Below are 18,357 nucleotides of genomic sequence, written 5' to 3'. Positions count from 1 at the left end.
CAACCACACTGTCTTTGCTGAAAATTTTCTGATTTTAATAAATAGATGAAAAAGAGGAAGAGTTAACACACAAAGAGAGATGATAAAGATTATTTAAAAAAAAAACTATTTAATCCTTATGATGCGTTCCCTAAAGATATTCTACATGAAAGAGAAAAAGGTCCGTTTGAAACTGAAGACTATAAAAAGGACGAGATTTTTATACCATCTACAACCAAGCGAAGCACAACAAAGTAGAAATTTCGTTGAAAACAGATAAAAATAATAGAAAGTAAAGAGAGCGAACAAGAAAGGAATTCGTACGAATAGTTTTGATGTTAGGCACCCTTGAACCTAAGAGAAGCGAAAATAAAAATATTCAAATTATTTTAGCTTTAATGAAAATCCAAATAGGTAGGTAGGTATTTCCATGTTTCCTTTTGAATTTTTTCTTTATTTCTTATTAATTTTTCCCCTCGTAAGTAATAAGAACAGGTTATCATAAATTCGGTTAGGTCAGGTCAGTTCACTGGCACTAAAGTTGGTTTCAATGAAATTTCGAATTCAACTTAGGTACAATATCTCACTACCAACATCTAATTCCAACTGTATTTTACTGAATCCATTCATTCATCATTCCTTGTATTAAATAATTAAATTTAATTATTTCTCCCTCTCTCTCTCTCTCTCTACCCCTCCCTTCCTCTCTCCCCTCTATCAATATGTATCTCCCTTTTTCTATTACTCAAGACTTCATTTACTACCTTTCTTCCTGCAGGAAGTAGGCACATCCTAATTTGTCCTAACCCCGTATATCAAATTCTCTTCCTGGATACAATTCTCTTCCTGGATACAATTCTCTTCCTGGATACAAGTAGTTTTTTGTCCTCTGCCTATATTTTTCCTTTGAATTTCACAAAGCCTTTTCCCTTTCATTTTCCTCATGTAATAATCTTGGGTCAATAGAGATTTCAATTGCTTCTTTGCTATTGCTATTTACCTACTCAACATTATGTACTTCTACCTCTTTCGTCTCGTGTCTTTTCCACACGCACTTTAGGTAGATCTTTCATCTCTTCTTACTCGTGTCTCTTTTACTCTCATGTAATTATATTCTATTATACACCAAGTATACCTATACGTAAAGGATATACTGAGAGTATACCTATACATAAAGGATATACAAAGCTTCTTTTTCACCTCCCTTTGAGTCACTTCTCTTCTTACTTCCTTGTAATAATTACATCAAGAAAAGAAGTGTGAGTACGTAGGTATTAGCTCTTCTTTTTAATTACAAGATGCCTCGTTGAAGAGCTACTTAGGAAAACACTTAACATTTTATGTTATTTTTCATTTTTCCAAAAGTATTATGATCTTCCTTTCTCTCATTCCCTCTGTGATAATTTCATTTCCTTAATGCTTGGTATACTGGTGTAGTTTTAATGTGTAATTTAATTTTGTTCAAATGATCGTACTCTTCAAGTGGTGAATGTCTTGAGTCTGATCTAGAGCTTTTGCGGGTTCGATTCCCATTAATAGAGATTCTTGTAGCTTTCTAGATCTCATTGCAGACATATTTTACCCTTAATTTACCTCTATTCCCAATGATTCCCTATTTTGTTTTCAGTGTACCAATCTGTTGAGTTCTCCTTTACATCGAGTGAGGCGATCCATTTATAAAGACCGATTTGCGCGGAATTTTGACAGAAGACCAAGCTTATTCAATAATTATCCACACCACCTGCCACATTCATTCTCTCCTCCTCCCCCTGCCCCATGCTCAGGAGCTGAGATTATTGAGAGACCCGTGTTCCATATCCAGGATATAGTGGAAACGATTCCAAAACCAACTGTGCTCGTTGAGGAACATGTAGAAAACATCCCCGCCCCTGAGATTATTATCAATGAATTCGACACTGTTGTATATAAACCATCCTACTTGCTTGAAGAAGTGGTGGAAGCTATTGCCAAACCCGAGTTCCAAATTCAAAATGTCGATGTGCCAGTAGTAAAACCAAACTTTGCCGTTGAGTCAGTACCAGAATACATCACCAAACCTCAGTTTGTTGTACAACCAACACAAGAGATTATCAGTAAACCCTCATACACTGTGCAACCCGTACAGCTTCTTCTTGTGATTCTCATCCTACTTTTTAAACTCTCTTCACAGATTTTTCCCTGCAAGGCACTTAACTTAGTGCTAAAGAAATAGTGTTTTTTTTTTTTTTTTCACCTAAGTACCTGCTTTTATGGAGCGAATATAAAAAAGCAGTCAACTCGAGGAAAACTTTCAAATACCTCGGTTAAATGTTGATAAACCAAACAATAATATGATTGTACTAAAGATAAGTTTTATCGAAAACTGAACGAGTGAACCTTGGCTAATGTGCAACCAATTAACCTGGATAGCACAGGGAGCAATAGAAAAGTGCATTTAACATACATTTTATATTGAGGTCATTAAGAAGAACTCTTCTCAGATTTGTTTCTCAAATAATCCAACAGGGTTTGAGGTATCTACATCTAGTTCTCATTGTATCTAGATGGATTGTATCTAGGCTAGATCTTTACACATTCTGGAATTAGTGGAGACGCCAATAGATCAGTTGCGCTTACTTGGGTGATGTTTCAAAGTCATAGAGCAGGAAAAATGAGGACCAACGGAAGTTTTCTTTTTCTCCTACGACTTCTAGATCCCGAGATAAATCGATTTAAAAAATACCGGTAAATCGTGAACTTTGACGTAAGGACTAACGGAATCTTTTTCTTCTACGACTTCTAGATCCCGAGATAAATCGATTAAAAAAATGCCGGTAAATCGTGAACTTTGACGTCACAGCTCCCGTAGGCGATGAAGTCATAATTCATGACTCCCGCTTCGTTTGTTTGTGCGCAAGCGTTTCTGCGCATTTTTACGTGAAATCTGACGTCACAACTCTTTGAACCTTTCAATAGAACGGAGATTAAAAATTGAATTTTCGACCTTTTAGAGTTACTTTTTCGGAGTTTTGACCTCAGATTTGGATTTTTCACAACTTTTTACGTAGGAATATACCTTTTTTTAATAATATTTTCCCAATTGCAACTCCTCCATTCTCCAATTTTCCTGGGTCTTCCTCTTGAGATTTTTCACTTCTGTTTTCTGTTTCAATAAGGTGGCTAATTATGTAGACCTTCTTCAAACCTTTTCAAATGCTTCCAGCCTTTTAATTTCCAATTTGTTTCCCTTGCAATGAATGAATCTACTACTTAATAAAGAGTATCTAGGGCGTAAACTATATGAGTGTTATAGTAGAAAAAGATGGCAAAATGGGTTAACGTAAATTGAGCATTTTATTACATAATATAACCCAGAATCAGATATGCAAAAATATTCGAATGTTGTTTGCATTTGAGTGTAACCTGATATATTTTGATTTTTTCTTCTTTTTTTTACAAAGTTAATCAAAATCATTCAGTATAGTTTTATTCAGGATTTTTTTTATATATTTTTTTTTTTTTTTTTTTTTTTTTTTTTTTTGCCCGTACAGGAATTTATAGAAGTACCACAGTATTCAGTTCAAACAGTGAATGAAGTTGTAGAGAGACCTGACTTTTTCATCACAGAAACGCAAGAAGTTGTTACCAAACCTGAATTTAACATTTTCGAAGAAGTCAATGTGATTAGCAAGCCTGAGTTCATTGTGCAGGAAAATGTTCAACACATATCGAAACCAAGTTTCCAAATTCAAGAGCAGATCATTCCCGTTCCCAAACCAGAATATATGATTCAGCCAGTAGTAGAAAGCGTACCAAAACCAATATACAATGTTCAGAATGTTGTGGAGACCGTGCAAGTCCCTGAGTTCTTTGTTGAAGAAGAAACCGTACTTGTAAACAAACCTTCCTTCTCAGTACAAGAAGTAGTAACCCCAGTTGCTAAACCAAACTTCGTCACCCAATCTGTCCAAGTTCCTATTGCAAAACCTAATTTCCAAGTGGAAGAACAAGTCAGTGTACTTCAGAAACCCAGCTACATTGTTCAAGACGCAGTGGAGTATATTGTCAAGCCAGAGTTCTATGTCCAAGAAGTTGTAGAGAAAGTTCCTAAACCATCCTTTCTCATACAAGAGGAAAATCTCGTGGTAGAGAAACCTGAATTTGTTCTAAAACCAAACCCAGCTGTTATTCAGAAACCATCATTTGTTCTACAGGAAGTTTCTGAAACACTAGTGAAACCCAAGTTTGTGGTTGAAGAAACACTTGAAACAGTAGTGAAACCAGAGTATTTCATTGAAGAGACCACGGAAACAATTGTAAAACCAAAATTCGTAGTCTTACCATGCTAAAAACAACGCCATCGATCTAAGTCCCAAGAATATCAAAGCCATTTGGAATTCAAGAGTAATTTATTCGTTCTTTTAAGTTCTCCGAAATGAGACCATTTTTGAAGGTAACAGGAATCTACATAATCAAATCATTTACGTTGAAAATCAAATCATTTACGAATTTATCCTACCATTCCCTAGTGCCATATTGAGTGTATTTGGAATTCAAGAGTAACTTATTTGTTCTTTTAAGTTCTCCGAAATGAGACCATTTTTACTTTCCTTTAAAGGCAACAGGAATCTACATAATCAAATCATTTACGTTGAAAATCAAATCATTTACGAATTTATCCTACCATTCCCTAGTGCCATATTGAGTGTTAAGACCAAGAGTCTTCGAAAACCACTTGTGAAAATCCCCAATAATTATAGTAAGAGTAGGATTACAGTTAGGTTTTAAAATAATTTTTCTATTGGTGGTTAATTGCTATTAGTTTTATCTCTGGCTTTATGATTGAGTTGTGAGTTCTAGTGTCCAGTCTATCATTCTATTCATTCGCTATTACTTTTTTTTTCTTTTTGAGTCTACTATCATCTCCAGAATCCATAAGTATGTTCAAATATTAGATATATTTTTGATCAAATATGGAATTGGAAATCATGGTCGACAAAACTTTTTCAGTTTTTCAAAGGCTTTTGAATTCCTCTTGTGGGCATCTCTTAGTTCAATTTTCCTAGTCGTCAATTTTTATTATTTATGCTTTAATATTATTAAGTACTCAATTATTATTTAAGTATATTTTCTCCCCGAAATCGTAATTGAATTTTTGAATTAAATTCTCGACTGATCAAATAGTAATTAACTTAGGAATACTGTATTGTTTCTGTTGAAAATATGAATTCATAGTTTTAATATTTCTATTGTTTTTGTATGCAATTTAAATAAATAAAATACATTAATTGAAAACAGATTTTTGTTCTTGATTTCCTTTAGAACAATGTTTGTATAATTAAAAAAGTTTTATTTCATAATATTTCTTTCTTCTTTTCATAAAAATTTCAACCAAAGCACAACACTATAATTTTCTTCGTATTGTTCTTCTGCTCTCTCGATGAAGTATAATAATATTATTGTTTTCTTTTCTATTTCTTTCAATCTTCGTCATATTTCTTTAGACTCCCTACTATCTCTAAAGGTACTTCCTTGTCTGGGCTTGGTCAAGTGTAAAAATCAGTATCTCCAAGTTTTTAAAGATCAAAGGCTGAGGATTAATTGGAGTGAAAAATTAACCCAAGAGAAAAATGTCGAACACACGCCTCTTTGGTTTTTCAATCAAGTAAGGGATTATAACAATCAATCTGGCCTGCACTAGGGCTGGAGATACCACTAGAACAGCCTGGGTCCTAAGGGATTGGAAACAATCACTCAGACTATTGCTGAATGCCAATAGAACAAATACTGAGAAAGGTCATGATGTGCAAGCTCAAACAATTAATTCTTTCAATAGGTACGAATAAAATAAAATACAATGTATTGCGGTTGAAGGGGGGAGGGGACCGAGATATATTTTCTTCCAAATGATAATGATAACGAGCACACATTTTCACATTTTTGTTTGAATGTTCGAGGTCATTAGCCACTGAGGCCATTTCTTCAGTCTGGACACCGGCCAAGTCCCCATATTTTTTCTACTCCATCGTGACTTCTCGCAAAGTAAGTTTTTTGACGAGATCCAATCGTTTGAGAAGAAAAAAAATCTTTTGCTTTGCTTTAGGTAAAAATAAAAATCCGTCGTCTTCAACGGAACTAGGTAAACAAAATAATAATAATAGTGGGAAAAAACACTCAAAGCAATTCATTGAGAAATGTTTTCAAAATCTATAAAAGTTTTCAAACTACTGATAATCATGTGTGGCTTTGAAGATACCCTTCTTGAAACTTTCGACCCCTCTGTCTATTTCTCAATAATATCCTCTCCACTGTATCTCAACCACTCCTTGTTCTTCCCAACCGTCCTTAATTCTCAACCCTAACTTTTCTCTCAGTTAAAGCACGCCCTACATCATTGATAGCAAGTGTTAAAGTTTCTACGTTTTCCCCCAACATGACTCAAAATTTACTGAAATTTATTCCCAAGCCAGAACCCAGACATTGTGTTTTCTTTGGAGAAATTACTTACCGACTCAAAATACAAGACTGCCTCGAGCCTTCAGTTTCCCTTACTGAACAAAAGTATTTTCAAATTCCTTAACCTATTTATGGCAAGTTTCCTTCTTTTTCTTTGTCTCCTTTTTCCCCCTTCAATAATTTTAATGACATTAATCCCCCTCCATGTTCTTCTTTCCTCAAATTAGAGTAGTAGTTCTATTTTTTTTTTTTTTTGCATTTGTAGAATGGCCTGGAGAGATTTTCTTGTAGGAGTTCATAATTATTATTACAGAAAGCATTGGGCACTACTAAGTCCACATACAAATCATACTTACTTCGTGCGACCAGGGGAGCCATGCTGGTATGAATGGTTGTAATGACTGAACGTACAGATTTCATACAATGTAAATAGTAGAGATAGTATAGTTACAATACCTATCGCTCTATAAATATTTAGTAGAGTTCTGCATTTAGACTACCAAAGAAGAGCTTGTGTAAGGGAAGCTAGCCACAACGAAATAACAGCACAAAAGGACCCTCACACTCACCGGCTAAATAAGAGTAAAGCCAAATGGTCGATTAAAGCCTGAGGAGGCAAAATTATATTGATGGATTTCATGGTTGATATTCAATTATACTTTTCAGAAAACATATCTTCAGGATTAGAATATCCAATGAAACCTTTTCACAAGAAGCACAAAAGAGAGAAGCCTAAAAAAACATTATTTATAAAATAAAAAAAAATCCAAGCTTTCCTCCCCATAACTTTGTTTCTAATGAGAAGCCAAGTACTGAAATGAAAAAGATACAACTCGGAACTTTTCCTGCTGGCAATAAAATTATGACGACGCTTTAGCAGAGGGAGAGAAGATGAGTTAGATGGAGCGAGTGGTTGCCAAGCAGGGATAAAATTAATATGCGGCTTTTATTTTGTTTAGCTCTCAATTCGTACCTTTTGTACCCTACCTTTCGCAGTTATAATATTTGACCTATTTTTATGAATAAAATTAATAGCTATACACCCCTTTTTGAGTTTGCATATTCAGAGTACTTATCTATCGGCTTGTCTAGCTACTTAACCTTCATAAATAGATGACTTTAACCCTCATAAATACTTTTTAGGTCTTAATAGCCCAGTGGTTATCACTGGTATGGCATTCAAATGTGGATTATGGAATGGGTCTCGAGTCTCTGCCCTGGAACACGTTAGATATTGATCCTAAAACGAAGCTCTGAGCGACTTAAAGCCAAGAGACACACGAACTCTTCCAGAGCCAACCTGATAAGTGATAGAAGTACAGGTTAAATAAACCGAAATTATTTCATACAAACAAAATATATACAATCTAAATTGATACTGTTTCTTCAAAATTTAGTTAGGTATCTGATTATCTGAATGTGTAATAATCTAGAACAGATATCATTCATAGATATTATCAGGAACTCAAAACAATGGAAGAGATAGGAAACCTACACTCAGTGATTATATGGATCGCATAACAATAAGGTACCAAAAATTACTACATAAATCTCCAGAGTCATTGATAAAGTTTTAGTGAATACCGAATCTAATTTCAGATTAGATAAAAGATAATTTAGGTAGGTACATGTCGATTCTTCAATTGGAATCTCTTTGAGTGACCAAGAAACATTGAAGCTGTTCCTACGTACCTAAATTAGTCAATTGTTAATGACTCATATGGCTGTCGAAATTTCCTCTTTTCGTTTTTTCCTTTGCTGAATTTCTGTAGTCAAAATGCATAGATAGTTTTACACCCACACAATTGGTGAACATTTAAAATTCGGATGAAATTCAGCTTATTCGAGCCTTCTTGGTAAAATGGATTTTTTATAGGTATCTCACCTCTGTGTTGAAAATTTAAAAAATATAAACCGGAGTTTTTGTCGTTATAAAATAAATGTACCTAGATATATTTTGAAGCTCGAATTTGTCTGTTATAGACAAATTCAAGAAGCTACAAAATACTCATATTATACAAAACAAATAGCATAAATTATATAGGTAGGTATATACTGTAAATTGATACTCTCCCCTTTTCCTTTCTAGAGCTTCTTTTTTTGTTTTCTCCGTTCTATTTCATTCTTTCTACCCCCTATCGCCTTGTCAACTTCTTGCTTCCCAATATTTTTCTTCCCCTCTGTATTCTTTTCCAATTTTCTTCTTTTTCTGTTTTCCTAATAATTTCTCTCGTGAACAAACTGAAATATACAGCATGTATCAACCAATATTTTAAAAAGATTGTTTTTTTGAACATCCTTGCCATAAACACCACTTCTCTGTAACAAACAGGGCTGACAGTCTAAAATAGTCTAAATAAAGTTTTATGTTTTACAAATATTTATTTAATATTTTTCTCCATTGTTACATCTAAAAATATTTATATGTAACAAAATAGATTGCATAAATGTAGCCGTGCAAAAATCCAGTCGGCACTTTAGTAGTGATACCTATCTCAAGTCGGCACCTACCTACCCGAGTAGTAAGCATAATAAAAGAAACCTTGCACATTGCATAACTACTAAGATACCAGGCATTCATACAAATTATTAATAATATTAAGTTCAGATTTTCGCAACCTCCTATGTTTATATTCTGTCTGCCACATTTTCTCTTCTCAATGTTTAACTTTCCTCACTTGTTTTATCTCTTGCTTTCTTTCCTCTTCCTTCCTCTCTTCCCTACGTTTATGCCTTAACAGGAATACTTTACCCTATCAATATCCTCAGTAAATCATTGTAAGCATTAGGTTTTCAGGGCTTGCTGGCTTAGCACGCTAGCCACAACGAAATAATCTTCTTTGTTTTTACCTTTATTTTTAGTCCATCCCCCATTACTCGTAATTTTAAAGGTTCCTTATTGAGGGACTTTAGAATCTAGTGGTACTGACATTATTTATCAGATCAGATATCCATTTCTCATTTTTTGAGCAAAATAAATACATCTATACTTTTTCTTTGAACAATATTTTCGGAAGGACAAACATACCTAATCCGTATTTTTTTATTTTTTTTTTTTCAAACCAGTCTGGAAAACGCAGGTATCTAGTAGTATCATGTGAATAGAAGGATAAATTAAACGTATCACATATTCGTTATCGAAGTGTTCACGGTTAAAAACTTTGCTTTTGAAATAAATTTTACTTCTGAGAAGGAGGAGGAAGAAGAGAAATATAACTGGAAAAGAGAGATGATTGTTTTGTCTTTTTTGTTCGAAATATTTTTCATGATTTCATAATATTTCCCTTTTCTCTTTTTTACCTTGTGCTCTTAAACGATTTCCATTCATAAAATTCTTCAGAGCTCAGGAATTTCATCTTTTTGTATTATTTTTAGACAAAATGAACACTTTTGATACATAAAATATTATCATGCTTTTAAAATGATATTTCCAAGAAAATATTAAATGAGAAGAGTAGAATATCTGCTACCTACGTGATTGTGAAAGATGATTCAGTTCAATTCAATTCATAACTTTCTAACACTGACTCCAGAATTTTTCAATCTTGCTGAAAGATGTAATAACTTGAGTGCTTCACTCTTCAGGACAAGGAATGTGCTTTTGTTTATACTCTTTTTCATGTACAAAATAGTTCAAAATGACATTTCAGCTCTCATTTCTAAGAGTTCAAATCATACCAACTTCAGGTAAAAGACACAAAGTTTTAGGTGTAGAAGTTCTTTCATTAAGTGTAAATAGAGTTCTACTTTAAATAATAAATAAAGTTCCATACAGTTTCTATTACTGACTCTCAATTCAGTGGTCAGTATCAAAGAAACCGCTGTCAATTAGATAATTAAATAATAAAATTAGGTACATTCCTATTCAATAAATGATATTATTATACCGATATATTATGTGGTTATTTACTACTCTGACCTTTTAGCAGGTCGGTCGGTAACGTAGACAGAAGATTTTTTTTTTCTCATGTGTAAACACAACTAGTAATGGTGGTTCTCCTGTGTTTGAGATAGGACCAATTTTTTCTCGTCTCAAAACGAGGGAAAGCAGGGAAAACCTATCTATCTCTAGAAAGTTTTCCCCGTAAACCCATTATTTTATTTATGGTAAAGTTAAACATAACTTTATGCATCCCCTGTGTACGACTTGATGAGGAGAGTATACTTTGTAAGTTCTAAGGTAATAATAAATAGCTATATGAGTGTACAGACAAAACCTACAACCTACATACATTATGTACCTACCTTAGGGTTAACCTAGTCAGGGGAGGATAAAGGAGAAACCACCGAAAATAGCTACTCTTTCTCAAAAAAGGAATGTTTCTATTTTCACATAATAAATAATAAATTAAATTTTCATCAGATATTTCAATGATGACTAAAGGTCTTGTGTTGGTGGATGTGGACTCTTTTTACGATTCATCACATCGCCTAATTTGTCATATCAACCTAATATTTATGTAGTTACATCGGTAAGTACATGATATAAACAAAATTGTCCAAACTCTTTTCTAGTTGTTTAATACATAAAACAATTTTCAATAAACCTACTCAGACTGAGATCCAAGATGGATGACTCAGCAATTTTCCTCAAAAGTTTATGAAAAGTAATCGACTGAACCGTTCAAAGTGTTGGCGTCTGATAGGTACTCATATCTCACACATGAAAACTTTGTTCTTGCTGTTGTTGCAAACTTCATTATTTCATGTACAATGGAGCTGTTCTTCCATTGTGTTCCGTGCACCGAAAAAACTATTCAGCAAAGTTGGAAGAAGCGAAAAACTAAAAACAAACATACCTAGATAAGTTTCTCATTTCTCTTTCAATTTACCAAAATTATAATCATCTTCAGTTTCTCATATTTTATACAGAGAGGAAAGGTTCCAAGATTTGGAAATTGGACGACAAGGGGGTAGCCAAAAAATAGGTACAATTCAGCAGAATTAAAAAATAAAAGACATCATATTATTATAGGTATCAGGTACGTAGGTTTTAAGATCCCTTATTATTATTATTATTATTATTATTATTATTATTATTATTATTATTATTATTATTATTATTATTATTATTATTATTATTATTATTATTATTATTATTATTATTATTATTATTATTATTATTATTATTATTATTATTATTATTATTATTATTATTATTATTATTATTATTATTATTATTATTATTATTATTATTATTATTATTATTATTATTATTATTATTATTATTATTATTATTATTATTATTATTATTATTATTATTATTATTATTATTATTATTATTATTATTATTATTATTATTATTATTATTATTATTATTATTATTATTAATAATATTATTATTATTATTATTATTATTATTATTATTATTATTATTATTATTATTATATCAAATATTCGAGACCTTTTTTAGTCTGCGGGTGTAAGGGACTTTTCAGTCCTGTTTGGGCAGGATAAACAAGGTAGGTTTATCTATTCTATTCTATTCTACCAAAGGCATTTAAAAGCTACCAAATCGAAAGCCGATTTTTCAGTAGATAGATATCTATTATCTATACGGATTTGAATAATCTTGGGGATTTCGTATCAAACCAGGAATTCACCAATTCAAGAAACATTGTTCGAACACCCTGTTTCTTTCGCGAAGAATTTTGAAAATACCATATTATGACAGCCAATACAAACGCTGTATTTATGAGAAAATGATAACTTTTTGTCTCGTACGATGAAAGTTTCCAAATCGTATTAACCTCTCCACACAAGTTCAGATAAGCTCCATCGATAGAGTTCGAATATTTTTTTCTCTTCGACGCGACATACAGACACTTTTGATCTCATAGATACCACATTACCACGAGTATTGATGGTTATTCCATTTATCTAATAATTCTAGTAAAACGAATCCGCACTTTTTCCTTTGTTTTTTAAAAAAGTGAAGAAAGACGTTACTTCAAGGCGCTTTCGAAGGCCCAACGAAGCCAATAAATTCCTCAAAATTTGACAAACCGTTTGAGTTATTGCAGCACAAACTGAGAAACAAGTGGAAATAGAAAAGAACCATCCAAAAGGCAATTATTCCCCTTATAGTTGGTTCTGTTCTACTTAATGATAATAGTTAATAGTGCTTATTTATACTGCTCGCATAGGACTGAAAAGTCCCTTTACTCCAGCAGTAGGCTACTACCTACTATTATTGTTTTCAAAAACATCCATTCTTTTATTTTAGCTGGTCACGACTGTTTCCAGTCCCACAACTGGTTTTGACAGTCCTATTATTCTGTTTCAGATTCAACTGATATGGTCCAAGTTCAAACTTCAATTCCCAAATGACTGTGACAGTAATTTTGTCGATGTTTTTCCTAAAGAGACGGATTTGCTTTCTAGGATTCACAACTTTTGTGGCTCCATAGCAGATAACGTCGATTCCCCGGACAACATTCTCAATATTAGATTTGTAGCCGATCCGAAGGCTTTCAATTCAACGTTCGAGGCTTTCTATACAGCGTATCGAGAAAAACAGAAAGGAGAAGAAAAAGGTAAGACAAAGGTTCGGGTAAGACCTCTTCCTCGTCTTCTTCTTTTTTTTCCATAGAGTAAATTGGTTGACCATTTTTCGGACCCCAGTTCTATCTTCCGGGACAACGTAAGGGTCCCCACCCCATTCTGACCAAACTAGACAAAAGACTAAATCAGCTCATTGAAATTTGTATTATTCTAGGTAATTTTTGGTGGTATAGGTAATTATTCATGTGTACCTACTCTTAATTTGATTAATCCAATATTGAGCGAAATACCAAAGCTTCATACCTATCTCATAATTTTGGAAAATTTCTATAATGGAAATCCATGTAGAAGCATTATAATCCTAACCCCATTGTACTACGAGAGGTCATTGAAAAATAAATCCAAAATGATTGTTATCATAGGTATTATGGGTAGATATTAGTAAACAAGTATTTACCTCTTCACTTCACATGTAATAAAATGGAATTTTGGTGGTAGGTATGGAATTTTCTTGTTTCACGAATATTTTTGTTCATAAATGCGGCTATTCTGTTAATAAATAGTAAACATTGCTATTTTAGAGAATTGAAAATATGTGCCCACCACCGGGGTATTGAGAAAACGCAAATTTTTATTGAGCTCTAAATGTTTATTTATTGTCAACACTTATTGTAACGGCTAAATAGTAATATAGGGCAATTACTGACAAAGTGTAGGGGGGACTCGCAATATGAGAAGAGAGAAAAATTCGTAATTTCGTCAAAATAATTTCATTATCTCTCAATTTTTTCATGAATGTTTGCATTTTTGGAGTTAAAAGAGCTAACGAACAGTTAAATTAGCAATATTTACTATTCATTAACCCTTTATCACGTTTCTCTTCTACCCAGGATGTGCGGAAGACGAATATGACTGCGAGGACGGGAAGTGCATAGACAAAGCGCTCAAGTGTAACGGCAGGGTTAATTGCCGATATAGGTGGGATGAAGATGAGAGTGACTGCAAGGCAAGTACTACCTTTTAATGTGACTTTTTTAACGACATAGGCATCAAAATACAACCGCTTTGTTAATTTACATAATATCCCTACGCCCTTTGACATGTATCTGGGGAGTGTAGGTTTTCAATAATACGTATGCAGCTGAAGTATCTCCATTCTCCAATGTTACAGATCGTAAAGTTTCCTTTCTCCTTTACCCATTGCTGTCCTTAAATTTACATTTCCCGCCATTAAATGGTTTCTTCAAAATGATCCCAAGGGCAAGAAAATCCTAGACCCTTGACAAATGGAGTGTTCATTTTATTGCTACTCACTTCATCTGTAACTGTAGAACTCTGTTCGGTAGAGATGTGTAACCTGTAACTCTAGAGCTAACTCAAGTACAATCACATGAATCAAGGTATAGTTATTAATGTTATTATAGTTCAATATCTCCATTAAGGACCCAATAAAATAAGTTATAAGCAGGGAATTCCAAATTTGCGATTACACCCATGCGATGTCTAGTTAGTTAATCAGGACTATCTATTATCTTGGCTCCTTACTTTCTTCAATGTGTTGGTGATTGATGAAGAACCTTTGTAGGAGCTTATTGCTATCTGATCTTTTTTTTTTTGTAAAATGAAATTCAAATTCTGTTCTCAGCAAGGAAAAGATGCCGCGTCTTTCATGGAGGATAAAGACATTCTGATTATCCTGGCCATCTTTTGCATTATCCTTGGAGGAATGTGCATAGCATTCCTGTGTAAAATTGTCAAGAAATTGGTGCATGACCACAAAATCATCAAGGTAAGGCTATTCATTTATAAGGAGCTAGGTACTCATTCACAAGGCTAAGTATTTAAGTATAAGTACCTTATTTGTTCAGTATGATGATATCTTTGCTCTTTGTATAAGTGTCTACTAAAGTGCTCTCTAGCTGGTTTATTCTTGGGGCAGCCACTCGCTATCAGGTAGACCTGTCAGGTCTACCTGATAGGGAGTGATGGCTGGCTTTTGCGTCTGACAGTTTCACTTGATTAAAGTATATGGAAATACCTATCGCCGGGAGTCAAACCGGGAGAGCAGATAAACGAAGATTCATTTATTTATCTAAGAGATTTCTTTGTTCATTTTCAGCAAAACTTGAAAGCATCTCGAGAATCTCGACTCAATGAGTTAGGGGCAGCCCATGTGGACGTTTTGCACTCTACAATGGGCCCCATCATTTCCAACTCGGGCCCGCCCTGCAGTTCGGAGAGTGGGGGTTCGAGTCCGAGTGGAGGGGATGAGGGTCTCGCCTGCTACGTCCCGGGAGAGGAGATTGTCACGATAAGCGGCGGAAGATTCTCCAATGGCTCCTGTGATAAACATAGTCAAGTGGTGAGTTTTAGCCGTTTATATTTTTATACTCACCAAGGAGATAGCTGTCTCTTCTTTTAGGCCAGCCACTCACTATCAGGTACACCTCATCAGGTCCGCCTGCTAGGTCTACCTGATAGTGTGTGTGCTCATCTGGTATCAGGTAGACCTGACAGATGGACCTGATAGTGAGTAGCTGGCCTAAGAGTGGAGATACAGAGAGGAAAATTAACCTCACCTAGCCTAAGTGGGCTCACCAGTCTTACACCTCCATAATGCTCGGTCTGCTGTAAGTTCCACACGTAGGTTTAGAACTACGATGCCTTTTCTCGTTTGGTCCCACCATCTTGGGTCTTTGTCCTTCCGGTGTGTTTTCCCATACTCTCCTTACGTTTGATTCCTGGTCCTTTCTGGTCCACACAATTTACAATATTTGTGTTGTTTTCAGCTCGGGCCCCGCAGTAGTAGGGCAAGTGTACAGGACTATTGTGAAGAAGAGGACGGGTTAAGAATGCAGAGGGGTTCCAGACTAAGTCGAGATATGAATCCCTTCTACGAGCATGGAGGTAAGTTCTCAATATCTTTTATAAAAAAAAAGGAATTTTAATTGTGTTAAGCATAAATGCTTGTCACAAATGTTGTTCCCTGCTTAATCCACTACGCTAAATTATATGACTTGACTTGGACTCGAACCACCAACTTTTAGATCCGAAGTCCACCGCGCTTACCACTATACGTACACCACTAAGGTTGGTGTAAGTTCTCAATGTCTGTCATGTCGACACCAATTATGCCAAACGAAAAAGATGTGGGATTGTGGGCATATCCTTTTAGAAAAATCTCTTTTCCGTCCAAATTTCCAAGAATCGTGTAATCTAAAATGTGTTTTTCTAAGGATACATAGGAACATGAATGGGATTCGCACTTCCTCGTATTCTTACGTTTTATTTTCCTTCGTCACACATGGCCTTGTCGCGTAAATAAATAAAACCCGTACAGGAATTTATAGAAGTACCACAGTACTCAGTTCAAACAGTGAATGAAGTTGTAGAGAGACCTGACTTTTTCATCACAGAAACGCAAGAAGTTGTTACCAAACCTGAATTTAACATAACAGTATTTATTACTTTCCCTACTACGTTTAGTTTCAAATTATTGTGAATACTTTCAACGAATTTATATAGGTAATGGGTTTTTGAACAATGCTCCAATGTTTATATTATTCTCTATGGTTAACATGACTTCATTTATGTGATTTCACTAATGTGAGGAAATTTCAGACACATTTGGGTTGTAAATAAATTTAATGTCTGCTTCAAGTGGCACCTCGGTTAAATTAGCTGGGGATTACGAAGGATCATATTACTCAAGAGTACTTCTGTAAAACTTTGTATACGAATAAGTTTCTTGTCCCGAACATTTGAGGTGAAAACATTTAAGTGGTTCACATTTGTAGTCAAAGTACTAAACTCAGATATTTACAAAAGCTAACTCACTTCATCCAAGTTGTCACTGAATTCACAATGGAAATGAAAGACTTCTAGTCTACAAGAAAACAGTGTGAGTTGATCAAAAATCTTCTCTTCTTGTTTCTTTCAATGTTTTGTTTAGTTTGTAAGTCATTATGTTTGTTATATAAATGTTGAAATATGAACTCAATTCTTTGTTATAAAAACTAAAAAATAATAAAAACAGAAATCGATGTTGAATTTTTTATACAGACTATAGTCTTGTTTTTCCAGAAAATTATAGGCACCCTATCCCTATTTTAATATCAGAAAATCTACGTCTCTTCCAGGAGCGAACCCATGCCTCCGAAAGATTATCAAGCGGCGCGCTGAAATATGAAAAGGAAACTACAAAGAAACCAAGACAAAGCGTCTAAACTTTCTTTTCTTAATATAAATAATCGAATAATAAAACTTCATGTTTCAATATCAAGAATTCAAAATTAGAGGAATTGAAGAGACTGCTAATGAAAAAAAAGATCATTTCATAACAGACATAGACATTAAAGTAGGCTTTATAACCATATCAAAATTTTGAACATTGAAACAAGAACTATTATGGTATCACAAATATATGTTTGAAATATTTTACAAATAAAAATCGACAAGAATGATAAAATAAGAGGGGAAAAATGTGAAAGTAAAATTAAAAGTGACATCTAAAATAAAGAAAGTCTTAAATTAAATTAAGGGACTTGAAAAATAAAATGATAACGTAAAATAATCTCAAAAGTGAAATGAAGATGAAGAAGGAATAATAATTCATCTTTAGTTCTACGAAATAGAACGAGAAAATACTTTCGAGTTTCAAATTAGAGATAAATAACGGTGGAAATAAAAATATAAAGGACCCAGGTCATACCTAGTTCTCTAAGATACAAGTGGTTGAAGACAAAAATCAGCAAAATTTGTATTCTCAGAATTAGAACGTAGAGGGGGTAAGTATTCTTATTAAAGCTTATTTTGTTTCGAGTATTGGGATGTAAAAAAAAAAAAAAAAAAAAGAAACCAAATAATAAATAAAAATTTCCTTCACAAAGTACCTTTTCTTGCACGTTTTTCGCAGGAGGTGAAGAATTCATGAAAGACTCATCGTGTCAAACAAGGGAGAGTTTGTTTCAAACCGAGCTCAGTGGTGGAGAACAGAACAATTCTTCCGAGTCAACCACACCTCCTCCAACCCCACCTCTCCCTCCGTCACTGCATCAACTGTTACCCCGCGATCTGATGAGGTAAGAAAACCAGTTTTTTTTGGTATCTGAATCATTTCCTCTCTTCCGAATTCAAAACTCTAGATTTTTGAGGGTTGAAAAGATGTCATCTTGGACTTCCAATGGTTTATGTACAAGCGCTAAGCCCACCACCTAGTTTTACGAGTTGGTTAAACTCGTATGTTGGTTAAACTAAATTTTGAGTTTTCCCTCTAAAGAGGGGTAATGGGCTTCAGACGAGGGGAAATCGGTTTAGATAAAAAAAAAAAAAAAAAAAAACTAGACTGCGGGGGTGAAGGGACTTTCCAGAAATCGCGAAATCCGCGAGCATAATCGCGAAATCCGCGAACAAAATCGCGAAATCCGCGAACATAATCGC

The 18,357-nt window shown here is 34.0% G+C and overlaps 2 protein-coding genes across 3 annotated transcripts in view; both read left to right on the top strand.

Moving 5' to 3' along the window:
* LOC108251897 (zonadhesin-like) overlaps nucleotides 1–4,473 on the top strand; it is a 28,028-nt gene extending 23,555 nt beyond the window's left edge. The window contains exons 2-3 of one of the 2 annotated variants that reach the window (XM_017442429.2): nucleotides 1,607–2,104; nucleotides 3,510–4,473. In XM_017442429.2, coding sequence (XP_017297918.1) covers nucleotides 1,607–2,104; nucleotides 3,510–4,307 — 1,296 coding nt within the window. In that variant the 3' untranslated portion in view covers nucleotides 4,308–4,473. Of the gene's footprint in view, nucleotides 1–1,606; nucleotides 2,105–3,509 lie in introns of those variants that run through there. The other variant, XR_003390174.1, reaches the window with a different exon arrangement.
* A 5,579-nt stretch (nucleotides 4,474–10,052) lies between these two features.
* LOC103505164 (low-density lipoprotein receptor-related protein 6) overlaps nucleotides 10,053–18,357 on the top strand; it is a 12,245-nt gene continuing 3,940 nt past the window's right edge. Inside the window, exons 1-7 of the mRNA XM_017443243.2 lie at nucleotides 10,053–10,145; nucleotides 12,701–12,950; nucleotides 13,809–13,924; nucleotides 14,564–14,707; nucleotides 15,038–15,280; nucleotides 15,708–15,825; nucleotides 17,834–17,999. Coding sequence (XP_017298732.1) covers nucleotides 10,053–10,145; nucleotides 12,701–12,950; nucleotides 13,809–13,924; nucleotides 14,564–14,707; nucleotides 15,038–15,280; nucleotides 15,708–15,825; nucleotides 17,834–17,999 — 1,130 coding nt within the window. The remainder of the gene's footprint in view (nucleotides 10,146–12,700; nucleotides 12,951–13,808; nucleotides 13,925–14,563; nucleotides 14,708–15,037; nucleotides 15,281–15,707; nucleotides 15,826–17,833; nucleotides 18,000–18,357) is intronic.

Source organism: Diaphorina citri, unplaced genomic scaffold (genome assembly GCF_000475195.1).
Source record: "Diaphorina citri unplaced genomic scaffold, Diaci psyllid genome assembly version 1.1 scaffold1, whole genome shotgun sequence".
NCBI lineage: Eukaryota > Metazoa > Arthropoda > Insecta > Hemiptera > Psyllidae > Diaphorina > Diaphorina citri.
Note: the sequence above shows the minus strand (reverse complement) of the source record. Positions and strands in the feature narration are given on the sequence as shown.